Genomic DNA, 25,793 nt, shown 5'->3' with positions numbered 1-25,793 from the left:
CCACTTGTAGTATAGAGTGACAGGAAAGATGGAAGACAGAGAAAGGGGGTTGAGCCTTGTGTTAAAGGTCATAAAGCAGTACTGCACCCACAGTACATGGCACATGCCCCAGTCCACTGAAGCAGCCTGGACAGATCTTTTCTGTCACTCTGTTTTGTGATAATGTCTAATGTAATGCTTGATTGATGCCTGTTGGAAAATTCTACCTCTTGCACATGGAGGTCACAGGTCAGGATCAGCTGCATAACAGCCCCTCTGGAATAAGAAGGGATTTACTGTCAAGGTCACCTGAGCAGACTGAACCTAGCTGTTTGGTCCCCACAATGACACTGCACTGTCCACCAAACCCCTGCTGGCCATGCAAAGTGGCCCTGAAACTAGATTATAGATTATATTATTAATTAATCTGCCAGTTTTTTTCTTGATTAATCAATTTATTGTTTGGTTTTCTATATTAGAGTTGCAATCCTACTTGATTAATCTATTAGTCGATCCAAATAACCGCCAACTATTTGGATAATCGATTAATCATTGAAGTCACGAACTTCCCCCAGCCTCTCATTTGTGAGGATTTACTGCCTTTCTTCGTACTATGTGATAGTAAATTTAATATCTTTGGATTTGGGACTGTTGGTCTAACACAAAAGCAATTTGATGACATCATCTTAGGCTTTAGGGTTTTAAGGGCATTGTCTACTATTTTCAGATATTTTATAGACCAAGCAATAGGCAGATTAATGGATAATGAAAATAATTATTAGTTGCAGCCCTAGTCTATATATCTATCTATTTATATCTATCATAGAAGACAAAGAAAACCAGCAAACCCTCACATTTGAGGAGCTAAGACTAGTGACTTTTTGGCATTTTTGCTTGAAAAATTGTCTGTCATGTTTCAGCAGCATCATTATTAGAATCACAATCGCTTGAATGACTAAGTACTATAAAAGACAAGGTCATTTGTCTGAGAGAGGTGTATTCACAGATAACACAGTGCATGCATACCTGCTTGGTACAAAGATTACAGTACCTCATGAACAGACCCAGGGAACACCGAATGACATATGATAGACAGTAGAAAATAACTGTAATTTAAAATGAAGCATGGGTGGTTGACGCTGGAAAACCAATGAATGCTGTTTGCCATTGAGCAGGGCTGTCTCTCCCCTGAGATTCTCCACAAACTGTATGAAATTGCAGCAAAAGTATCACATTTCTTTAATTAAAACCCTGCTGAGAGTCTGATGTCATATGTTGGGATTCAGGTAGGGCAGGTTTGGTTATTAGCATAAATATCAAAGATATTTATGAATATTAAAAATGTTGATGATTAAAGTATTATCTTACATTAAAAAGGGGGACAATGAAGGGTGAGGTCTGAGCACTGACCGTCGCAACCAACATGTTCACACAATAACCACAGGCAACTGCTCTTTAAAAGATACAATAGCGTTTATTTAACCTTAGCACTGATTAACAATCAATAACTTTAGCCAAAAACCACTATTGTCTAGTCTAAACAAAATAAGCATACAACAATCAGCAAGCATATAAGATGTCTGTGTGTGTGTGTGTGTGGGGGCAAGAGAGAGGGGGGTGCAAGGAAGATGGCGGCCACGTGGGTGGTCGTCATGCACAAAGCCAAATGGCGGGCAGGCCCACGAATCTTAAACAAAGGGACAGAGCCAAAATGGGAGGACGAGCTCTATTTGTCCTCAAGATAATGTGCAGCTTAGCTGGCTAAGCTACCACATTATCTGGGCCGTTTGAGATGTGTGTAAGCGTGTAAATGTACGTGCAAAGGTGTGTGGGTTAGTGGAGAGAGAGGAAATCACACAGAGAATCTCAAATGCAGTGGGAAAGTGTAATAGCTGTCCCTTTATCACTCAGTAATCTGGCAGCAGACTTTCGTTCAACGGCCATGTTACTTAGTGTGATAAAGCACAGTTATTAGCTCCCACAGTGGCTAAAGCTAACACAATTAAAACGGCACCTCGGTGTGGCACCGATACAAAATGGAACGTGCTCAACACAAAGAAAAAACCCACAGTCGGTAGGGAGAGGGGCTCAGCAGCGATGTTGCTCTCTGTGAAGAGAACGGTCGGTCCGTGTCTTTTCCTCCTGCAGGTACGGGATTGAGATCGGGATCAGGGAGTAAACGATCAGGTGTTCAGCAAACACAAAACAGTCTGTTTCTCGTCCAGCGAGTTAAGACTCTTCCTAGGGAAATTAAAGTTCACGTGAAAAGCGTCTTCTTGTGGTAACGGCAGTTACCGTGGAGAGAGACGTGATGCGCCTCCTGTTGTAAACAGAGTTTACTGTTGAAAGATGTAAGGCGCCTCCTGTTCTAAACGGGTTACTGTGGAATGGCAACAGCCAGTGTGGAGCGGCAGGCTTTGTAGAGTTGGTGTTGTCATAGCTGTGCGCCGAGATTTCATGCGCTGTCTTGCGCGCCTCGTCCAGTAGGATTCAACTGAGATCTTGCGTTGGGTTCAACCGAGATCTTGTCTCAATTTCACATTCAGGTACGAATTAAGGCTTGGCGCCTTCCTATTGTCTGTTCTTTGTTTCTCAGTAAAGCCTCTTAGTGGAGGCTTTGGCCTTTCCAGGTAGGCCTGTCTTTTGTCCTTCACACATGGTGAGGCTAGGCAAGGCCCAACATGTACGTAATATTCACCATCTAATTACAGTTCAGCTTTCATTTTCTCATTTTTATGCAACCACAAGGTCCGCTTGTGTCAGATTTCTATACTTTTATCCAAGGAAAGTTTACTCAGCACACAAGCTCAGCAGCTACAGCCCACTTCACATTCATACAGATGGACACATTCGGACCTGGAAAGTGCCCAGTGTAATCAGTCTTTTTTCCACTCACTGAGAAGTTTGAAGTTTATTACCTGCTAAAGGAAGGCATGAAGAAGTTTAGGATTTTTTTTAGAAAGGCATGGAAGCGCTGTCGAAAATGGTAAAATATTAAACTGTATCATCGTTGTAGTGGTCTGCAGGAAAATCCTGTATTTTTCACTGCTTTTCACATGGCCCATAGTTTTGATGATTTATCACAACCAGATATGAAGGGCCACTTGCTTGGGAACTTACCATCCACTTCAATGATGAGCTGCTCTCTGAATATTTTTCATTTGAATGTTTAATATGATCTCACCGAGAGACAAACATGGAAGCAGCAAAATGCGATTACCTGCTGACAGCCAGTGACCCGCATGACAGGCTTGATATAGAAGATGACTTACCAACTTCTTTGGCTGGGAATGTGAATGCAGGACTCACACACCCCACAAATTTTGGAAAACCACCGTGCTGTTAAACTACTGGGTCAAATACTAATGCTGAACATCCAAAACACAGTGATGACCTAGATTTGCTCCCACCAATAGCTCTCACTCCAGCAGAGCAACAGAGGCTCCTGAAGGACTGCAAAAACAAATAACAAATCCCCAGTTCCTCCGATGCTTTATAAAAGTGTCATCCGCTGCATGTCTGCCTGTTTGTTTTGTCGATCATAAGGCACACGGTGCAGCGTCTGTGTGCGGCAGGTAAAGTGTCGCGTAGGCACATTTCACAGGACTCTGGGCTAGATAATAACCTGGTTACAGGACTTCCTGCTCCAGATGTGCACCAGGTCTGACAGACACCAGATACTCAGGAGCTGTTTTTATGGTGACATTTTAAGCATTTAGCTAATGTTCACATCCTGATTGATTTGGGTTAAAAGAGCAGAATAAATCTGTATTCATGAATCAACAAAAATAGAAAACAGGCTGGTGTGATACAATCTGAAACAGAATCAACTTGTCTGGAAAGTAGAACAAACTTACATGGACTGCTCTCTGTGATATTATAGACGAGATGCTGTCCACCAAACCACTGCTGGCCTGAGAGGGATGTGTATTTAAAGGCAAGTAGTGATAGAGCTGAAAAGTAGTTGTTTGAAAGAAAATGAACTATTTTGATAAAATTGATTAATCATTTCATCTTTGTTCGTTTATCATTTTTCAAGCAAAAATGTCAAAGAATTGCTGGTTCCAGCTTCTCAAATGTGAGAGTTTTCTTTCACTTTGCTTTTCTTTGTCTGTATTTTTAGACATTTTATATACCAAATGATTAATTGAGAAAATAATCTGTCAATAGCCAACATTTTGTGCCAGTAATCATTATCTTTCTATGTTAATTTAGCCATTTTTATTGCAAAGTATGCATTTTCCACTGAGAGTACTGGCAGAACACAGTTAATTTTATTCAGTTTGTTAACCACCCCTTTAAGGCAAGGTGACCTACTCACTAATTCTTCGACAGGGAAACTTTCTATTAGGCCTTTAAATTAAGAGGTACTACCAAACTGTTATAGATTATTTCCATGACTACAAAATCAAATGTGCAAACAAAATAAAACTGCTTTGCATGTTTTTATATAACTGTAATCAGAGAAGAACCTCACATCACATTGGAGACTGATATTTGGTATTAAATTAAAGGCCAGTATTGGCAGATAGACACAGTATATCAGTCTACCTTTATCAGGAACATGAGGACAACTGGACGATAGTACAAGAAATATAATAGTCCTGGGAGTATACAAGTAGTATTAACTACATATTTGTAGCGTGGCCGAGTGGTCTAAGGAGCTAGATTTAGGCTCCAGTCATTACCATTCAAGTCCCACTGCTGACAGTACTTTCATTTGAACAATTTCCCTTGTGATAAATTAAGTTCTATTGTATTCGTAAAGTCTAAGCTGCAGTAATATCATAACAAAGATATAATTGAATGTGAGCCAACAGTCTCATATGTTGATATTTCATCATTAAGGCCATTACAGCCAAGTGAGCTACTTTTACTACATTTGCTGCAAAACAATGCTCCCTGTTCAATATGTGAAATTGTAATTTCATGTGTTGCTTAAAAATAGTGTAATTTAAAGTTTGAGACAGTGGGTGGGAGTTTTCCAACATATTTTGGCAGACGACTAGGCTGCTCATTCTGGAATACAAAATCTCATGTAATGCTACTGTGAAATTGTGTCTGTGCTGATGCCACCAAGGAAGATTCCCCTGCATCTGCTGCTGTATAAACTGATTTATATTCAAATGAATGGATTCAGGAGCAGCTCCAACTCTACACATTGTTGCATTTCAGCCACAAGATAGCTGCCCTGCTTTCTTCTCTCCTCCACTTTGTCATGTGGCTAAAGGCCATGTGCTCAGAGTTTCTCCTTCCCCCAAAGCAGAGTGACCTGTCCTCCTGCCTCCTCCTGCCTCCTCCAGCCTCCTACCCCTCCCCTCATGAGGTGGCCTCTCCATGCTTAGTCTCTGCTCGTTCCCAGTCAGTGGGCGCCAGTGGCCGGGTAGCGACCTTTCTGACCTCTTTAGCACTGATCGGCAAAGCATGGCTCTTGCCTTGGCTGCACACTCTCCTCTCTGGCCTCTGGTCTTACACTGAAACATGGCTGCTTAGTGGGGGGTGGCAGAGGCTGTTGGTAACCATCAGCATGATGGTAACCAGCTGCACTTCATGTTCATCTAAACATCAACTAAATATCTTTTGGTGTACATAAATTGCACTTGATTTTAAGTCAGTTTTTATAGTGAGTAGTTACCAATTGTCAAATGCTCATTAACTTGCCTGCCAGGATAAAAGCTCTTTATTATTAGGTTCCAATGCATTAAAAACTAATTAGACTGGTAAAACAATAAATGTGGCTCTCTATATATAACATTCTCCAGCCACTGCATCCAGTGAGCAACCAAAGTTAACTTCCTGACATATATATATATATATAAAATTTACACATTTATATTCCTCGGTGTCCTGCTGTAGACAAAACTTTTGGAGAGTGTGCAAAGTACTTGGAAAGGATTGACCTCATTACCTAAAAAGACAGTCTTGTGAGTGCATCAAGCAGAATAGAAAACAGCAGGTCTGACCTCATTAATCACATGTATTGATCTGATGGTGCTGATATTGGCATAACATACAATATGCAAGAAAAGCAGTTACAAAAAAAAGATCTAGGTTGGATTTAAATTGCTGATTCACCACAGAAACACCTCCTTTACTAACACTAATGCTATCAGAACAGGGTTTTCTTTGCACCGTCTGAAATCTCCAAGCAGCATAAAACAAGTGTTGTACAGCAGCATGGCGCTGTGTGGTCTTGCTCTGAGGCTGTGAGGACTCTGTATTCCCTGACCCTTTCCTGCTCCGGGTGCCAGATCTCATCTTCCTGGAAGCATAATTAGCCTTTGCTCCGAAATTGTGTTTTCAGTAAACATGTGGAAGGGGATCTCTAGTGTGGAGACTGGTTTCACTGTAGGACAACAGCAGGTGAACTGCAAACTGTTAACATGGATATCTGATTCCGTTGCACCAGCAGGATTTTTATGTATAACTGTAATACTGTTATTGTAGCAAGAAGCAGGGAACAGGGAAATGAGTGTTGAGCAGCTTTCTAAAATGAACCTGTTTAGTGTGGGTCATGCTGCGCATGCACTGCAGTCTGTTTGTGCCCATAATGAAATCAAAGAGTCACATGCAGGTGACGTATGGATAATATATTGCCTGTCATGAGCCTAACCACTGTGAAAGAGCATGCGCGCACACACAGTCATTTAGCAAGCCAACAAGATTTAATGTCTAAGTCTTGAATCTCATGTCTGCCAAAGTGGAGACATAAAATGGAATTACAAAAAGAAAGAGAGAAGAAAGTGCTTGTACAGCAATTCCTCTTGGCGCAAACACACACACAGCCACACACACATTCTCCCTGTCTCTCCCTCTGAGTAACAGCTGGGCTTCTTAGGTAAATTGAATCAGTCGCTGCCCGTTTGCTTGGGCTCTTGTGTGGCCCCTGGCATAGAAACTCAAGCTATCAGATTGATTTTTGCTCTCTCGCAGTCGGCCTCCTCCTTGTTCAGCATGGTGTTCCAGGGATGGTCTGACTAGTTGACTGGATCCGGCAGAGTTGAAAACCTGGGAGTTCACTAACTGGCTGCTGCCTGCTGGACCCACAGGAGCCTCCTCTCTGATTTATCTCACCTTATGCATGAATTCTGTCACCAGTAGTGCATGCAGTAAGTCTGCACTGTCAGTCAGTCTCTGTGACTGTGACAGTGCCTGCTATACTGTATATGTGAGTCTTCTGGTCATAGAGCTTATGTAACCTTCCTAGTCTTTTATCCCCATGGGTCTGCTTCAGAGACTAGTAGAAAACGGGGTCAGTCCAGCTCCTCTTAATCACTTATTCTTGGCGGGGCAGCCTTGAGACAGCACAGACACACACGCACGCACTCACACACATACACATGTATCTTTTTGAGCTTTTTTCTGTGTGACTTCAGGTCCTGCCCTCATACCTGTCCTCCAGCTACGCCTTCAGACTCTAAATGCTATTAAAAAGATATTTCACCAAAATTCAGCCTCTTGTTCCCAAGGCTGTTTGTCAAACTGCAAGGAAGTAGGTCAGACAGGCAGGCAGACTATAGCACTGTGATTAGCCTGCTAGCCTCTTACTCATGGCTGACTGATATTACACCAGCAGAGAGCCCATTAGCTACACTGTTTGTCCTAAATAGTATTTTGAAGGTGTCCTGGGAAATAAAGTATCAGTGGTGGGAGGGGCCTACAGTAATGTACCCAGCCTTCATGTCTTTAACATCAGAGCTGTGAATCTGTATTGATGCTGATGCTGTGTAAGTTTGTTTTTGCTGTGTGTATCTGGCTAAACATAGGCGATGTAAGCTGAAAGGATTAGTCGATTCATTGATTAGTTGATCAACAGAATCATCAACAAATTTGCTAAGCGGTTGATGATTCAAGTCATTTATTAAGCGAGAAGGACAAAAATAAATTGGTCAGCTTGGAAATGTGAATATTTGGTATATTTAGTGTTTTTAGTCCTCTGTGATAGTAAACTGAATATCTTTGGGTTTTGGACTGCTGTTTAGACAAAACAAGCATTTTAGGTATGTCAACTTGGGCTCAGCATAGTGGGCAAAATTATATAGACCAAACAATTAATCGGAAAAAATAATCAGCTGTCTCATTAACTATGACCTTGTCATCCTTTGTCCGCAGCTTCACTCTAATTTGTGACTTAATTGACACACAGGAGGTAAAACCACCATCACCCATAGGTTTCTGAAGAGCCGGTGTGAAGCTCAAAGTGGGAGTGGCTCCTGACGGCTCTGGCTGTCGCCATCTTGGCAGTCCCAATGAAGTCTGGTTGCTGAACCACCTAGCGGCTATAGCCACCTGTCACTCAAAGCATCCACGTTCTCACCCTCCTCACAGTTGTCATGAAGGGCTTCATTTTTCAGCCCCGGAGGTTGCCGCTTGGGTAAAACCCAGGGATTTCAGTGTACAAACAGTAGCTGTACACAATAAATCATCCATGATAGATTACTGTTTAAACCCCTTTAATCCAGGTGTAGAGCTGGTATAGATGGCCTTTTGGCAGAGAAGATTAGTGTGTGTTTAAAATGTGTGTGTGCGCTTTCTGATGCGGCAGATTAATGCATGTACTTGAGTATGAAATTTAATTAAAGCTACAGTGTGTACTCTCCTCTGCAGCCGCTGTGGTGAAGGAAGATGGGAAACGCCCTGCCCGAGTGGTTGTAAGAGTGAGGACGAGTGTGTGTGTGTTAGAGAGCTAGAGAGTATGTGTATGTGTATTTGAGTGGGAAGGAGTGAGTATGACAGTGCAGTGTTATGTGACTGACTGACTGCCTGCCTGCTTGCCTCATCCCTCACACACACACACACACACACACACACACACACACACACACACACACACACACACACACACAATGACAGGCTGCAGGCTTTTAGGTACTCATTGTTTTGAAGTGAGTACTTCTGTTTCTCCTCCCATGCATTTAAAAGAACTGGACTGGCAGCAGGGAGTTTCCACCAGCGGCCTGGTGCTGTTAGTGATGTTCTTCTTGTTTTCTAGATGTGAATCAGAAGTGAGCCGGTGAACAAACGAGAAAGGAATTGGTCCATTAGGCCACAAAACAGTTACAGACCTACAGCTCTGTGACTCTGTCTGTTTCTCTCTGTCATACTTTGTCTTGTCAAGTTGGTTTGTGTAACTAGGACTTGATGAAAAGTGACACAAATACCTAGATTTTTTTTTAGGTTTTGTTATCGACACTAGTAATTAGGGCTGGGTGTTTTGAATTATGAACCAGTCCGATACTGTGGATTGGTATTGTTGCAGATATTGACCTATTAAGCAAATTGGGTATCGGCCATGAAGTGACCAATCCACATTAAATGCAGTCTCTTTGTCAGTGTCACTATAAAATATTTTTTACAGTTTTATCAGTTACATTTATTCAATCACACCGGGCACCAACTCAGGTTTTAGTGCCACCACAATTCCTGGCCTCATTTTATCTTGGATAGAAAGGGTCCCAGTGAGTTCCACACCCTTCCACACCTCCTAATTTTGGATTTAAAGATAGTCCAAGTGCTAAACGAACAGTATTTTTTATTCATGTTGTAACATGCATCCAATTTCAGTCAAGTATACTTAAATGTTGATGATGCATAAAGTAAAAATAATTTATATCCAGTCATTGCAATTGAATCATAATGTCTGGCCTTCACATCCTTCTTGTGAAACACCACTTTCAGTGTAATCTACATTGCAGATTGAGTCTTGTATTGTACGAATATCAGCTGAATGAAAATATGGAAAATGCCTGTAATGCCCATTAAACACTAATGTTTGGAGTGAAGGCTGATCTGTTCTGTAGATCTGATAGTGGTGGGAAGCTGTTAAGGTAAACAGGAAGTGACCAATCAACACTTTAACCCCCCACTTCCCCATATGTCACATCCTGTATGTGGACTGTGGTCTGCTTACTAAAAGAGCGCTCAGGTTACATTTGTCACCAAGAGAGGGAGAATACCTACCTCCTGTCACTGAACCAGTTGAAGAGCGAGATCTGACATGTTTTATTATACAAGACAAGTTTAGACTATCGGCCTCCGATATGTTGATATGTAGGTCAAAGCTGTGTTTATAGTGTATGTCCCTATATACGTGTGTGGGAGTAAAATCCTAACAGCATCATGTTAGCGTGTGACCCAGTTGTTGTCAGAGAGAATTAAATCCTGCTGATCCTACACTTGTCACACACACACGCGCACACACACACACACACACACACACACACACAAAAACAGTGGATGGATTGTGTGTGTGTGTGTTTTGTCAGGCAGGTAGCAATAAGTCAGTGTGGCAGGTGAATGTTAAAGATGCATCTAGTTGGCAGATCGCTTTTTACCGACTTCCAGGCACAGCGGCACTTGGAGGAACTGCAAAATCCAACTCCGTGCTTTTGTGAGGGGAGTTCCACAGTCAAAGCGCTTTCTTTTGTCTTGCGACCGCCTCTCATGGGGTCAGATGTCAGAGTGCAGGTCGCATGCAGAGAAATGCCCTGGAACTGGCAGCAGCAATAGCAGACTTTTTAGTTGACAACCTTAAATTATTTAGGCCCTTACAGTAATTTTTGACAAATTTAATGATCAGATATACTGCATTCTCATAATTGAAGACTTTGACGTCAAGATGAGATATAAGCATTTTGTGTGGTTGTACACCAATTTATTTTTAATTTTTAGCTGGTGTCCAGTTTTAGTAGGTGTATTAAAACACCTGTCAATCAACTTGGGTTTGATAGGAAGCTTCAATCCTGTGATTTGTTCACATTCAGATCACAGATTGTGCCTTTACATATGCGTTTAAAAAAGTTGTTAGAGGCTCAATTATTTTCTCTGCGCCATTCTTATATTAATACAGGACAGGATTAGTAGTGCAGTATGCATCCTGTCTGCTTTACCAAACACAGATGGGCTTCATGGTTCCTGTTTTCTTATGAGCTCCATTTAGCCTATAGTATTAGTACGCTCAAACAGAAACAGTCAGATTTCAAAACTTTGTCTAGATATTTAAAACTTAAAATGTTGCTCTCTGAAATCTTCAGATTCTCAGTGCTGAATAAGCTTTGCTCATTGTCACATCTGTGGGGTGGATTCTTGCTGTCTTGAACGCTGCTGTTACATATCTGAGAAGTAGCAGTGCACTGGAAATGTGTTGTACAGAATATAAAGTGGTTTCAGTTTGACTCGCTCTTATGTTAAATAGAAACAGAAAACTTCAGGTGAACAGAAACAAATACTTCTTCATTTTTGTTGCTTTTCCTGTTTTCCTCCACCTGAAATTGCTGTTTTTCAGTATTTTCCTTACTTCACATTTATACTTGAGTATTGAACTCCATCTGGTATTCTATCTTTGTACTGTACTCCTACTTTAGTTGACATTAAAGAGGCAGATTTGTCCAAAGTATTTGCTTTTACAGTATGTGTTTGCCCACCTGCTTTACCGTAGTGCACCTTTCAGAGTGAAGCAGTGCTGTTCTTTCTGTCTTTTGAATAAGAAAATAATGTTGCATTTCTAACATCATGTAATACTGATAGCCTTTTTTATTGTTAAGTGGCTGATTATGATTCATTGAGTTATATACATTTCAATCAAAGCTGCATCATGAGTGCACATTGGTTTAATGATGTTCCCCATTCTGGCTGATCTGTGTGTTTCTATAAAAAGGACAAGAGAGGAAATAATTTAGTGTTGGTGAGGTCAGCTTTCTCTAAACAGAGCACTCACTTATTGCTGTTAAGAAGACAGTTTGGGTTTCTTTCTTTAGGTTTAATTCCCTTCTTTTCACAGAGAAATACCCACACCTGACACCAAAATTGAACTTGGTCAAAATGAGCTTCTTAATTAGAGTTAACTCTTCAACTTGAAACCCCACTTTAAAGAGACTTAATGAGACAGGAGGATTTTTCATATAAAAATCTGGCCTAGAGCAGTTTTAATCCATACCTCCTCACCCATTAGTGTTTATATGACTCACTGATGAACTCCAGTTGGTTAGACAGATGATGATGTAGCGCAGAGGTGCAGTATAATCATTGGTTTTTCCAGGCAGCTAACAGGACTGAGATCAGAGCTGAGAATGTTATGTAATACCCCGGTGTACTGCCACCCCCTGTAGGGCATGACTCATTACACACACACACACACACACACACACACACACACACACACACACACACATAAATACAGCACGTCAAAATGGACTGATCGTACACAAAATAGATCATTCAGTCACTGTAAGTATAGTACATGTTTTTGACACTGATGCACACCTGCTTGACTGAAGACTGAATTTTAATAGACAGACTTCCTTGCCGTATAGGGATCAGCTCTCAGCTCTGACCTCTGACTCCTTTCCAGTAAAATACACACAACAGTATAAAAGAAATAAAGTAGACTACTAAATACACTGTGTACTGTGGCAGTTTAATATGGAAACAGATAATGGCCCATAAAGATTTGCTTATATTTGGTATGCCGGATGTTCACGTCTGAATTTCATATCTTGAATTTTAGGGTCTGATGGAAATGTCTGTTTGAAATTGGCAATTGAAAATTTCAAAGATTCAGACAAAATAAATTCAGAAAGACAGTTTTCAACATTAAGAATTCAGTAGTGATCACAATTAGGTATTCAGTCACTTTATGGCCATTATTTACATAGTTAAAGCACTCAAGAAAAACACATTAACACTTTAATCAATCCCTCACTCTTTTAACACACTTGTACACAAAGACCTTGGCAGTGATGTCAGTGGTTTCTCAGGTGTAGTGTTGTCTTGTGAGTCACGGCCTAGTCAGCTGCACTTGCAGCAAATGGGAGCTTTGGGGAAATTACCACGGTGTTGTACCACCTATCACCTGTAAGTCACCCAATAACGTCTGGGAAGTTTGAAAGTGATGTAAGAGTCACTTTAGGCCTGTATTCTGCTTTCAAGAGCAGTAAGTAAGAAACTCTGCCTAAAACAGATTCATTTCCAAAGGTGATATTTACCTTTTTGAAACATGAAAAGACACTGACAAAATTATTGCTGGCACAATAACATTGTATGGTTACTATTGCAGTTATGAATAATTTTAAATGGGACCAAGTTATATTGGAATTCATCCCTCCATGTTTCTCTGCCTTTTGTGTGTTTAATGTAGACATGGAAATATTATTTTGTTTGAGTGGTTAAATTAAGAGTTACTGCTTTTTCAAATATTACATGTATTTTAAACAAAGTCTCCCAGTTTGATGGCAGAAACTGGTGCAGTCGACTGATAGGCCTAACACCCGAGTGCTGGTTCACTCAGGCAATAAGAGTATCCTGTTATTGAATTTGATATATCACACCCAGTGTTTCCCCTCAAATTGCTGTCCACAAGCAGAAGTGTTCTCAGGTAAATGTAATACATTTTTATTTAGAGGCTAATGAATGTCAGTGATCAGCTGAAAGTTTACTGGTCTGAAACAAAGTTATGTTTAACTTTGATGAAGATTCTTGAGAGATGAGATGAGAACTGGTCCGTTAAACATTTTGTCCGTTAGCGCCAGCTTTACTGATAACACCGCTGTATGTCAGCAGTGTTAGCTGTTGATAAAGTTTGGCGCTAATGCTCTTAAAGTAGAGACCTTAATCTAGTAAACCCTTTCTGCTTTTTTGGCTTCTTTCACAAAACTATTAAAATCTTTCTTATCTTGAAGGTTTTCACCACCCGCAAATCATAAATGTACAAAATATAAGTACGTTATTATGTCTCGTCAAATACATTTAAAACACCATAAACAAAATGCAGGTTGGTTGTCAAAAGTTTAGGACAGTTGACTGGGAGTGAACACAGCATAGTAACTGCATCTCTTAGATTCTGTTCATCCACTCATTTGTTCTTACATGTTCTGATTTCACTAGTCCTCAACTAGGAGTGTATTAGAAGTGTGTTTGAAATCAAAATCATGAAAACTAAATAATACTAAACCTTGTAAGACCTCTGCTGTGACATTGAAATGTGAAATTCAGGTAGCTTTTCGTTTCCCCCTAGAGTGGAATGAAACTTTTAAAATCAATCGCTCACACTTGACACTCATGGCAATGTGCTAAAAGGTCTACCTTGTTAAAGAGGATCCTTGATCTCAGTGGGACTAACCTAGATTCATGATGATTCTCTCTCACAGAGAGACTTGAAGTGGGTAGATCAGGTAGTCAGTCTCTCAAATTAACCCTTTTGGAAACCTGCCAAGACTGGTAACACTAAATAATAGAGGAAATGCAGAAAATATATTGCTGTTTTTCATTCAAACAGTAATTCAATACAGACATGAAAGGACATGAAAAGTATTAATTTTAAGCTTGAACACTTGTGCATTTTTAATTTTTCCTTTTTAGTTGAGTCACACCTGTTTCAACCAGTGCTCACCGTTGTGTAGAGCAGTAAAACGAGCCAATTAGGAGCTTATTTGTTATAGAGCTTGTTGCTTTTTGGTTTTATTGCCATATGACGTAAAAATGTACTTGTTCAGAACTATGTGGAATGTCTTTTGTCTTTTTCTGTTGTTCTGTTCCATGTTGTTGTGTCTAATCCACAAGCGTGCAGTAGGAGTAGGTTATATGACGATATGTACTGTGAGAGGATATACATTTTTTGACCATAATAGTTACTCTTTATATCTTGGTAGCTCACCCTTTAATATCTCTGGGTGTATTTGGCCATTGAATATGATTTTTGCAACAGTGTGATCGAGTACCTTGATTTGTCATCAGTTATTTAATTTGTGGATAAAATAACCAGATGGGAACATCTGGTTTTGGATAATCCAGCAAAGAGTCTCTTAATAGATTTTTTGTTGTGATATGTATTGATATTGCAGTATAAAATGATATACTGTCTACTGTGATTAAGGATTTTATCCGTATTGCCCGCTACTAATGTGTTTATTGTTGGTTATTGTGAGGGTGGGGGGAAAAAGTGGGATGAACACCCTTTTACAGACAAGACTAGTTCCTGTCTATCTCAACTAATCGTTACTGCCCTCAGTGGCCTGTGTGGGGAGTGACTTTAATTGATTTATGTGCCAAAGATGTATTTGGTTAGACAGTTTAGTGTCTCTTTGATTCTTTGCGAAACCTATGTCCTTCATAGGAAAAGTTTTACATTTGGTAAATACACTTATTCACTCAGTATATAGCTAGAGCTAGCAGGCAATTAGCTTAGCTTAGCATAAAGATTTGAAGCAAAGGGAAACGGCTACCCTGGCTCTGTTCAAATGAAAAAAATCTGCCTACCAGCACCTCTCAAAGCTCATTAGTTAAATAAACAAACAAGATGTAACGTGTAAAGTTGTGGTTTTACGAGGAGTTACGTGAGTCCAGGAAGTTGCTGCCCCGGCCGAGAAATAGTTCCAGCATGTAACCCTCTTGTAAACTTGTTTTTTACACTTAGCAAACCCTAACTGCTAGCTGCCTCTCCCTGTTTTCAGTCTTTCTGCTGAGCTAATTGGCTGCTGGCGGTAGCTTCAAATTTACCATACAGACACGAAAGTGGTATAATAGAATGTGTATTTCCCAAAATGCCAAGCTATTCCTTTAAGCTACATGACAGACCGTCTAAGCTCTAGCCCTTTTGCATCCAATTTAAAGTCTCAGTGTAGATTGTAGTCCTGACGCAGAATGGTGAGGCCCTTCAGATTTCTATAGTTCCTGCTGTTGTGTACTGAGAGGCCAACCCTGCAGGGAGAGGGGGAGAGGGAGAGAGGGAGAGGGAGGTCTGATGGGGTCTGATTGAGCACCTGGGCCGAGCAGGAAGCAGCTGGAGAGTCCTGATTACTCTGTGGACACACACAAACACAAAAATTCCTGAAACACGTTAGACTTCGGTGACTTAGCAGGGTGAATTATAAAGATTCACTGTACAGTTATTAATCACACACATGCACACTGAAGTTTTCCCTTTCTCTCTCTCTCTCTCTCTCTCTCTCTCTCTCTCTCTCACTGTAACGATCACACACAGATATGAACATACACGTGGCAGATGCTCTCTCTTTTTGAAATGGCGGGGGGAGCTGGTGCATTTATAGCTCTGCAGTGTGCTTGTCCAGAGGTTGTCGGCTGTATTAAGGCAAGGTGGGCATGGAAACCCGGTGTGGTGTTCCAGGGAAATAAGTGACTACATCCCTCCTCTGCTGCCTGTGCGGATGACGCAGCCTCAGACTTACCTCATTATGTTGACTTTTAAACTAACAATACCACTGGCTGTAGAGACTACTTATCTATCTTACCAGTCTTAACATGATCTCACCAGCGAAGTTGTCAGATTGAAATGTTTAATCATTGTTGAATTGATTGGCCAATTGATTGTTAAGTGATTAAGGAAAAATGCCAAATGTTTGCTGGTTGCGGCTTCTCAAATGTAAGGATTTACTTGTTTTCTCTGTTTAATATTATTGTGAAATGACATCCTCCCACTTCCTTCCACAACATAAGCCACATGTCTAATATTACGGACCAGAAAATGTGCGACTGTCTCTTTAAGTGGGCTGACTTTCTCTGCAGCTGCTCACCATGTTAAAGTCTGGTCACATCTAGTAGCAGACAGACAGCTTTAGTGATGTACACTCTTGTGTTTGGTGCCACACACACACACACACACACACACACACACACACACACACACACACACACACACGCACACAGTGGGGTAATTGTCTGTTAGGGGCTTGGCAGAGGTCCCATCCTGCACAGCTGCACTGGGTCAATAGTACACACACACACACACACACACACACACACATACACATCTAGCAAACTAGCTGTGGTCTCGTCATGCGGTCTGATGTTTTGCTCACATGTATTTCTTTGGTCAGTGCTTCTCAATAACACATCACAAATAAAGGACTTGACTCATTTTCATTCATGCACAGTATAATGAGTGTTTGCTCAGCTGTAGGAGGTAATCATCAAGTGTTAAGTTAATAATTGATGGTGATGAGTCATTCATTATTATTTAGTTATCTTGTACTGTTGAACTTAAAAATATGCAAAGCCAAGTTGATTGATGTCTTGAGCCATACTGTAGAGATGGCAATGTCAGTTTGTCGGTTGGTCCACCACTTTGCTCCAGACTGAAATCTCTCAACAGCTATTGGATGGATTGCCATTAAATTTGGTACAAACATTGGTACCCACTTCATGGTTTACAGATGATGAATCCAAATGACTTTAGTGATCCCCTGACTTTTCCTCTAGCGCCATCATTAGGTCAGAACTTTAATTTGTCCAATACTTTAGTTTATGACCAAATACTTGCAAAACTAATGACATTCTGCCTCAGCTGCACTTTGTGTTTAGTTCTAATTAGCAAATGTTAGCATGCTAACAAGCTAAACTAAGCTGGTGAACATTAGCATTAGCATGTTAGCATTGTCACTGTGAGCATGTTAGCATGCTGATGTTATGATTTAGCTTAAAGCACCGCTGTGCCCAAGTACAGCCTCAGAGCTGCTAGCATGGCTGTAGACTCTTAGTCTTGTTATAAGGTAAATGTAGTCCTGATGTACTGTATCTACAGACTGATGGTAGTCTATTTCTAGCTTGTCCCCCCTCACTCTCCCTCCCCCTCTTCCCACTGCACAGCAGTCAACCTTTGACCCAGATACCAGGCCATGTGGTCCAGTCAGGGTTGTGTTGTTGTATGTCAGACACACATGATTTCCCCTCCAGGGTCACATGTCCCGATGTGAGTCTGACGCTGACACTGTTTAAGTCAGATGCTTTGCTGCTCGCTCGGTAAACTGCTGCCGCTGTATTCTGTCTATTTTCACTCGAGGAACTGTTTGTAGACATTATTTATTTTCTCCCTTTCCAGTCATTGAAAGGTAAAAAGAAGACACTATATGAAGGGGCAGTTCAGTGGATACAACTGTATACAGTGCAGGGTAGATGCAGACGTGGCATTAAGGGGCAGCCCTTATTACAGTAGTGATTTTTGGAAGTACCTGTTTGTGATTTAGGTATATTTTTTATTTTACTTTCTACCATGTGTATTGTACCAGTTTATTGACTTTGTTGTTTATCACTGGTGCTGCTTCCTTGTTAAGGTCTTATTGCAAATATTTTTTTTTAATTTCAGTCTGACTACCTGATGAAATGAAGGTTAGATCAAATAAAGTCAGATGAGGCAGACAGGATATTATGAATTCCGTCCTCTGACTTATTGCTGTCATTCTCACTGTAACGTTTTCCTTGTTTTAATTGAGGGGAAATTTCACCCTGCTAGCAGAGTGCTGTTGGCAGTGCACCTTACAATTAAAGCACAGTTTTATTATTTGGTGGTGTATGTCGCTCGTTAATGGATAACTGACTTATTGTAAACAAAGTCTTTGAGTGTCAAAAAACAAAAAAATGTCAATAAATGCCATTTTATCAATATATAGCCCTTTTCATGTTTGTACCAAGATGTGTTTCAAAACATGTCTCACTATTAGTTTTGTCTGAAAACGAAGACAGGTACTACTACATCTACTGCAGAAAAAACTAAAGACACACCTGGTGATAATTTTTCCTCTTTACCATATTTGGAATCATTTTTCGCTAAAAAATTAAGTGAATACAAGTCAGTTTAGAAGTTCATGCTGCAAAACTAGTTTTCTCTTAGTATTGTTTTTATTACTCCTTTGCTTGTTTTATTGCCTCTTCTGTAAGCTACTTCAGTTTTGTGAAGTGCAATATACATAACGATTGTTGTTTTATCAATCATATGAAATGCTGGGCCAAGCCTTCCAGCCAAGAGTTTGTTGAGTGAAATCATGTTTCATTATTCAATGCACTAAACAGAAGAAGGCACAGGAGAAAATAATGCTTTATGGCAGATTTCAGACTTGAAGTGGCAGAAATCCTATCAGTAATCAGAAAAAAAATCTGAATAAACATTAGTTCATAGTAATAATGAAGGGGCCTGTTATGAAACAGATTGTTAATCAGAGAGATGGATGGCAGGAAGAGAGGAATGCTATCGTCTAGACTTCCCTCCTCCTCTCTTCGCTGGCCTCTCCTCTGTACAGACCTCCAGATGGAGGATTAACAGTTCACTTGACGCATTGTTGTGATGATGTGGACAGGTCTCTCTGTCTAACAAATACACACTCATACACACACACGAAAAGTTGTTGCAAGACTCCCTTGTGTCTCCTCAAGTGTGTTGGGAAGTTTTTTTGTCTCTCCTAGTCTGCTCACTGCTGCTCCCTGTCTGTTATTATGGTGATTGCACTCTGACCAAGAGAGCAGAGCAGAGAAAGCACAGAGTTGGCAGAAATGATGAACTCCTGGATTATTTGTTGTCAGGGTGTGTTGCTGTTATTTTGATTATCATTTATCGCTAAGATGCCTTCAGAGCATTTGTTGGACTTGAGATTGAAATTATTCTGAAAAACTGTGATATGTAAACCACAGCAGGGTAGGTTTGCCCTCTCAAAATTGTACTGAGAGGTAACCTGACTGCAATACTCAGAAATCCTGAAATTTAATGTCATTAAACCACACAGAGCATGTTCATGTCTACTAACCTGATCAGTCTTTAATCAAATCAAAAGGAATAAGAGAGGATCTAATGCTGCTGCATTCAGCTTTCTTAGGACAGAGTGCTAGTTTGCTGTTGTTTAGCACAGTTTATATTTAATTTTTAGGTTTTGCTTTGTCACTCTGTATTAGAAAGCAGGATCGATGTACATACCTGACACCAGAATTTTATTTTTAATTTTAGTTTAATTTAGTTTAATTTTAGTTTAAATCAATCAAACTCGGGGGCGAGCCCCCCTGGGGGCATGGAGCCATTGTGGGGCGGCGTGGTTGACCAGGGGAAAAATATGGAGTGGAGCTAAGTTAAATAAACATGATTTATGTAGTGAAATAAAAAACAAGAGTTTGCTGATGCTATCGTGCTGACCTGAATACTGAAAACTTTTTTTATTTGTCGCTCCCCTAATATTGTTAATGATTGTGAATTGATAAGAATTCAATCCGTTTACGTGTGGTGGGGAGGCATGAACTTTTTTTGGCTTCTGAAGCGTGGCATGGCAGAAAAAAGTTTAAGAACCACTGGTTTAAATGAACATTGACAAGATTTACTTATCTGCTTGATGCACATTTTTAAGCACCAGATTTACTCAGCAAATTAAATATCACTTCATCTGCCTCAGTGATTATTTTTTAATGACAATATTATCTGACTGAAGAGACTCATTATAATATTGTAGACACTGAGTACAACAGGAAGTCTTTCAAGTCAATCAAACCCTTAAAAGTTTAGGAATTGAATTTGATTAAAAAGATTATTTAATCAAAATATGGAAGTAAAATTGGGTCAATAAAATTAGGGTTTTATCCACCAATAATCTGATATGATTCAGCCTTGTACTATTAAGGTTAGTTCCATCAGATACTATACAACATTTTGACCAAAATCAAATTCAGTGAAGGAATGCATACAGAATATAAGGTAAGGTTATTTGGTGCCTTCTCCAGTATTCTTTATTATCTGGAGCTCAGCTGGTTGCTGTTTCCTCCAGCCAGCACTGTTAAGAATGACTCACCATAACAGACACAGACTGTTTATCTGAAAGTATAGACCTTTCTATTATTGGAATTGCCACGAGCCTGTCTGGTTAATAATGTGTGTTTTTGTCTGAATGAAGAGAGACACAGTTTGTTGATTTTTAGGAACTCGCTGCCTGCAGTATGGGTGTGTTTGGGCTGACTGTCTGCAGTGTAGTTATTAACTACTCATCTTGTCTGTCTGCATCTGGCCACACCACAGAGGTTCACTCAAGTTACCATTTAGGTTTTTGGTCACACTTTACTCTGGTAGTCAAATATTGATGGTCAGCTCACCATCAACTGATGTAATGTGTTACTAAGAAGGCAACTGAGCTTCAGGTTGTTCAAAACTGTAAGAAATACTCTGCCTCAGGGTCAGATTAGGTAGCAATTAAGCAAGTGACTCTTTGACCATTTCTTTTTATTGCAATATTTTGTCTCCTGATAACATGTTTTTATGTCTTTATTTAACTAGCATGATCTTTTAAGATTAAAGTATGGCTTTCAAGACAGTCAAGGCCAAAATGGTAGCGGTTACACACCCTAGATGACTTTCATGTGAATAGGGGCTGTAGGCTAATATCTGCGGCAAGACGTTGCCGCATCTCAATCTCCGAATGTAACTGATCATTTGAACTTGTGGTGCAGGGGGAAGCTGCAGTTGCAGGTTTTCAGTGGTTATCTGTGTTTTTATTTTAGCTGACTGTAGAATTGACACGATTAGTCATTTAATTGATTTATTCGATTGAAAATTAATTGGCAGATATTTTGATAATCAATTTATCGTTTAAGAAATTCACTGGCTACAGCTTCCGTTCTGGTTCCAGATGTGAGTATTTGCTGATTTAACCAGTCTTCCACTGATGTTTGGGTTTTGGACTTTTGGTTGGACAAAACAAGATGTTTGAAAATGTCATCTTGGATTCTGGGAGACTGTGATGGAAATGTTTCACCATGTTTTAGAAGATTAATCAAGAAAATAATCAGTAGATTAACCGATAAGGAAAATAATGGTTAAATGCAGCCCTAGTTGACTGTGACCGACCGCAGGTCTGTCACAGTAGACACATGGAGGTTATCATTTTGTTCTCCTGCTCCTGCTATCACTGACTATCTATGAGATACCACAGCCATATATTTCTGTACTGATGTAGGATTAAGTTGTGGCCTTTAACATACAGACATGTCCAAGGATTTGTGTACATGTCATGTTTCTTCTCTCCATCATCTGGCCTATATGAAATCACAAACCAGAGCTCCTGCAAACCAACATATTATGCTCCTCCTTTTGCTCCAGCCTCTTACATCGATCCAGACGTGCATCGATCCCCCCCCCACACACACACACACACACACACTTAACACACACACACACACACACACACACACACACACACATTTTTGCATTCCCAGCTCATCTGTCTGGAGCAGTGACAGAATCTTCATCTGCACTGTGAAGCACCGCATCACTCCTGGAGGGGCGATGTAGGAGTCTCTGTGTGTGTGTAGAAAGTGTTTGTGCTCAGGGTGAGTCTTAAATGTAGGTGGGTTACTGTAGGTGTGTGTCATCTGGTCTGCAGTATATGCTTGCTGCAAGGGTGTGTGAGTGCTTAACGGCACTACTTTAAATAGCTTCCCATTTCATGCAGAGGTGCAGAACTACACTTAGCACACACACATAGAGCTTGTTTTGTGGTTTGGGACCTGTGTGTGTGTGTGTGTATGTGTGTGCAGCTGTCACCTGTGAACAAACTACCCAAGTTTTCCTCCTCATTAGGCGTCTTCAGCACCTCCGCCAAGACATACAGCTTCCCTGAGGGGAGCGTACACACGCTTGCGCACTCTTTTGTTCATTCACATACATATATACTCATGTGTGCTCACACACAGTCATAAGTGCACACATGCTGATAGTGGAAAAGCAATTAAATAGTGCTCATCATCATCTTACATCCCCGTATACCCACACATCTCCATCATCTGCAACTTTTGTGCTAAACACACACACACACACGACACACACACCTCCTGCTAAATTCCTTCAGACCAGTCCAGTTGGTCCATTTTTCACCCTGAGCTCCCATTAAGAAGCTGTAGCCCACAGACAAACTCACTGACTGCAGCACAGTGTAAAATAAATTTGCTTTCTAAGGCTGATGTACAAGTGATTATTTTTCCTCATGGCTGCAGTTTGTCCTTTTTTATGTCTTCTCCGTGTACGTGAAGAAAAGGAAATTGTGTGTACCTCGAGTCAGAGATTGATTGATGTTATGAAGATTATGTTTTGTGGTTTGGAGCAAATGATGGCAGATGATCTGGGTTTACTGGTTTACTATGTTCTGGCTAGTTGACTTGAAACTGTTTTGGTTTGAGCTAGTTAATCGGTTTTTCAGACACATTTCATTTCAAACGTTTTCTATGAGTGTTCTTTCCTACACAATTTTTTTGTTTTCGTCTAGCAACTCCACCAGTCACATGTGCATATCGTTATCTCTTGTGGAAACCCTGATCTAGAAATTTTGGCTCGTAGCAAAGGAGGTTGTTTTTTTTACATGTTGATCCAACATATTAGCATGTGAACATACCGGACCGATGTCTATTTTCTGCTTTTTTCTGTGATTTCATAGGACTGCAGTCCTGCTTTCCTTTCTCAATTCAGCTATCTAGGTTGATTTTTAACATGAAAAGACATAAGATCTAACCTTTGTGTCTCATTTAAACCATTGCAGCAGATAACAGGTACAGTGTTTTTTCTGATCTGCGGTGGCCTGCAGTCCTGCTTGGTCGAGGTGGACTAATTGAGGCCGTGCATCGCTGCTTTTGATGGATCCACCTTTCTCTTATTGGTTACCAGGGTTATGTATACACTTGGCACACACGTGCATGGTTCCCATAAAGATCACAGCATCATCGGCCACTTTCTTTAACATACCTTTGACTGCATTTTAGAGTGGCTTCAATTTGGAGGGTAAGCTCACACAATGCCGTCAACATGCACTGTTGATTCTGCACTGTTGTGCCATTTACCATTTTTATTGTGTATTCTTGTAGAACAAAGGCTGTTTGGCTTCAGGGTTAAGAGTTCCAGAGGTGCTATCTATGTTAGAAATGGAGAGACACGTAAAGGGCAATCAGTGACTCCCGCTGATCACACTGATGTCATGTTTGCCAGTCAGTAATTGCAGTTAATTTCCTTTATTCTTCATCCCAGATGTAAATCAGACACTAATTACAGCAGCAGGGTGCTGACTCCTCAGCACTGGGAATCAGAATGAGCACTATAAGGTGTAGCTGCTAAAATCTTACTCTAAGTGGTACATGTTAGATCATCCTCCATCTCTGTTTCTCTTATCTGCAGTGACAAACTTCAACAATGGCTTGGAGGCCAGTTCAGACTCTGATGACGAGGACAAGCTACACATTGTGGAGGACGACAGCCTGCAGGAGCCGGAGGTCGCTAAAGCTGATGTGACCACGCTGCAGGACAGCCATGACGCCACAACAACAGTATTACCCCACAATGGCTCCTTGAATGGAGGTGAGATGCCATCATAGAAACATGAAGATGAATTGTTTATCAGTATCAGTATGTATTTTTTCATTCCAGCCATAAGCTGTGCAATATTTTTATAAAAGTAAATGTATGTCAGACCTTCCCTGGCTTTAGACTGGACTTTCAAGATTGATCTTCATTATCTCTGTTAATCCTGGGAAGGTTTGCAGAGCATGTTTGCTCTTTCTCAGCAGTGCCCTCTTTCAGAGCTGCCCAGTACACCCGCAGGCTTACACAAGCTGTCTCACACAGCTCTGCAGTAGCACTTGGAAGATAAGTTAAACTTTAACCCAGCTGCACCTTAGTAGTAGTAGTTCAGGGAGTTCAGAGTGTTATACACTTTAATTGCACAGATCGTCCCGGCATGTCTGCAGAGTTGAACCAAAAATACTGAACCCTTGCCTGTTTCTGTGACATTCAGGACTATAATCAAAATGGACAGTGATAGCCAATAGTTTGCACAAAAATTTCCATATGGCTGGCATGTATAATTCATCTCCATCGCTGCTGTAAATAAACCTTTAAAAAAGGTGCATTAATTAAAACGACAGGAGGAAGGACTGATACTGACTGATGTCTGTGTTATTCATTCTTTCTAAACTTCACTATGTATTTTAATGTCAGGAATATGATTTATTTTATTGACATTTTAGATTTGTTTTGAGTGATATATTGAGTTTATATAGTGACTTTGTTGTAGTAAACTTTATTGTTGCTGCTCTAGAAACAACATATAGTTATATTTAAAATATTCAGTTCTAAATTTAAAACAACCAGGTTGACATAGTAACTGTATAGTTAATATGCACACTTCAATATTTGTTTATTTATCACAAGTCATATCGCACATACACACAGTGCAGTTTTTTAAGTCCTTGCCTCTTTATTGAATAATGTGATGGCAAGATGACGCCAGGATAAAAAGACAAAAACTAAGCATTCTGCTGCCACTGTTGGCGTATAGAAAAGCACAAGTCAGCTGAACACCATCACAGCTCAGTGTGGTGGGACATTTTCAGGTCAGATCAACAGAGAAGCAAAGAGCGGTCACAAGGGAGAGAATTTGAGCAAATGAGAACATTTGAAAGGCAGAAAATGTGAGGTATGCAGATAGAGAAACAGAAAGAGACAGAAGAAGGGAAAGTAAGCAGACACGCTTCAATAACGCCTTAAGTGATGTATAATCTTGCCAGTCATGCAGAGGTTTTTCTGTATAATCTCCAGCTCTCACATCCTTACTAACAAACCCGGATAAATCCCATACGTTCCTTAACAAGCTAACACACCTTTCAATAATATAGTACCATAGGTCAATTATTTACAGTTTTCTACAGTTTTTATTGACATTTCATACCCCAAATCCCTGACAATACAGCACCATTCACACCAGCTATATGATAAGTTCCTCGTTTGTGATTTTGGTCTGGCTTTTTACTTTTTAACTTAACTAGAAATCGTTCTGTAGCGTGACCTTGCTACCGAGGATTCCCTGGCTACAAGGCAGACGCCAAGACACAGCTCGCAGGCAATGTATTTTATTATTTGACCGCTCACACACACACACACACACAATACTCCAAAAGCAGACTGGTGTTTGGTCTTCACAGCACCTCTGCTTGCTGTGCTGGTCCAGACGTTTCTCTTTCTCCAAAGGTTCATGCCATGAAATCTCAGCCTCTCTGGCTGTCTGGCGTGGCTCAGGTGT

General features: G+C 40.4%; 1 protein-coding gene across 3 annotated transcripts in view; it reads left to right on the top strand.

Moving 5' to 3' along the window:
- Positions 1 to 25,793, top strand: part of LOC122887453 (zinc finger E-box-binding homeobox 1-like) — a 68,070-nt gene that overhangs the window by 20,703 nt on the left and 21,574 nt on the right. For all 3 annotated transcript variants that reach the window (XM_044220706.1, XM_044220704.1, XM_044220705.1), the window contains exon 2: positions 23,894 to 24,073. In XM_044220706.1, the coding sequence (XP_044076641.1) occupies positions 23,894 to 24,073 (180 nt within the window). The remainder of the gene's footprint in view (positions 1 to 23,893; positions 24,074 to 25,793) is intronic.

This window comes from Siniperca chuatsi, linkage group LG13 (assembly GCF_020085105.1).
Source record: "Siniperca chuatsi isolate FFG_IHB_CAS linkage group LG13, ASM2008510v1, whole genome shotgun sequence".
NCBI classification, from domain to species: domain Eukaryota; kingdom Metazoa; phylum Chordata; class Actinopteri; order Centrarchiformes; family Sinipercidae; genus Siniperca; species Siniperca chuatsi.
This window is presented reverse-complemented; position numbering and strand designations above follow the sequence as displayed.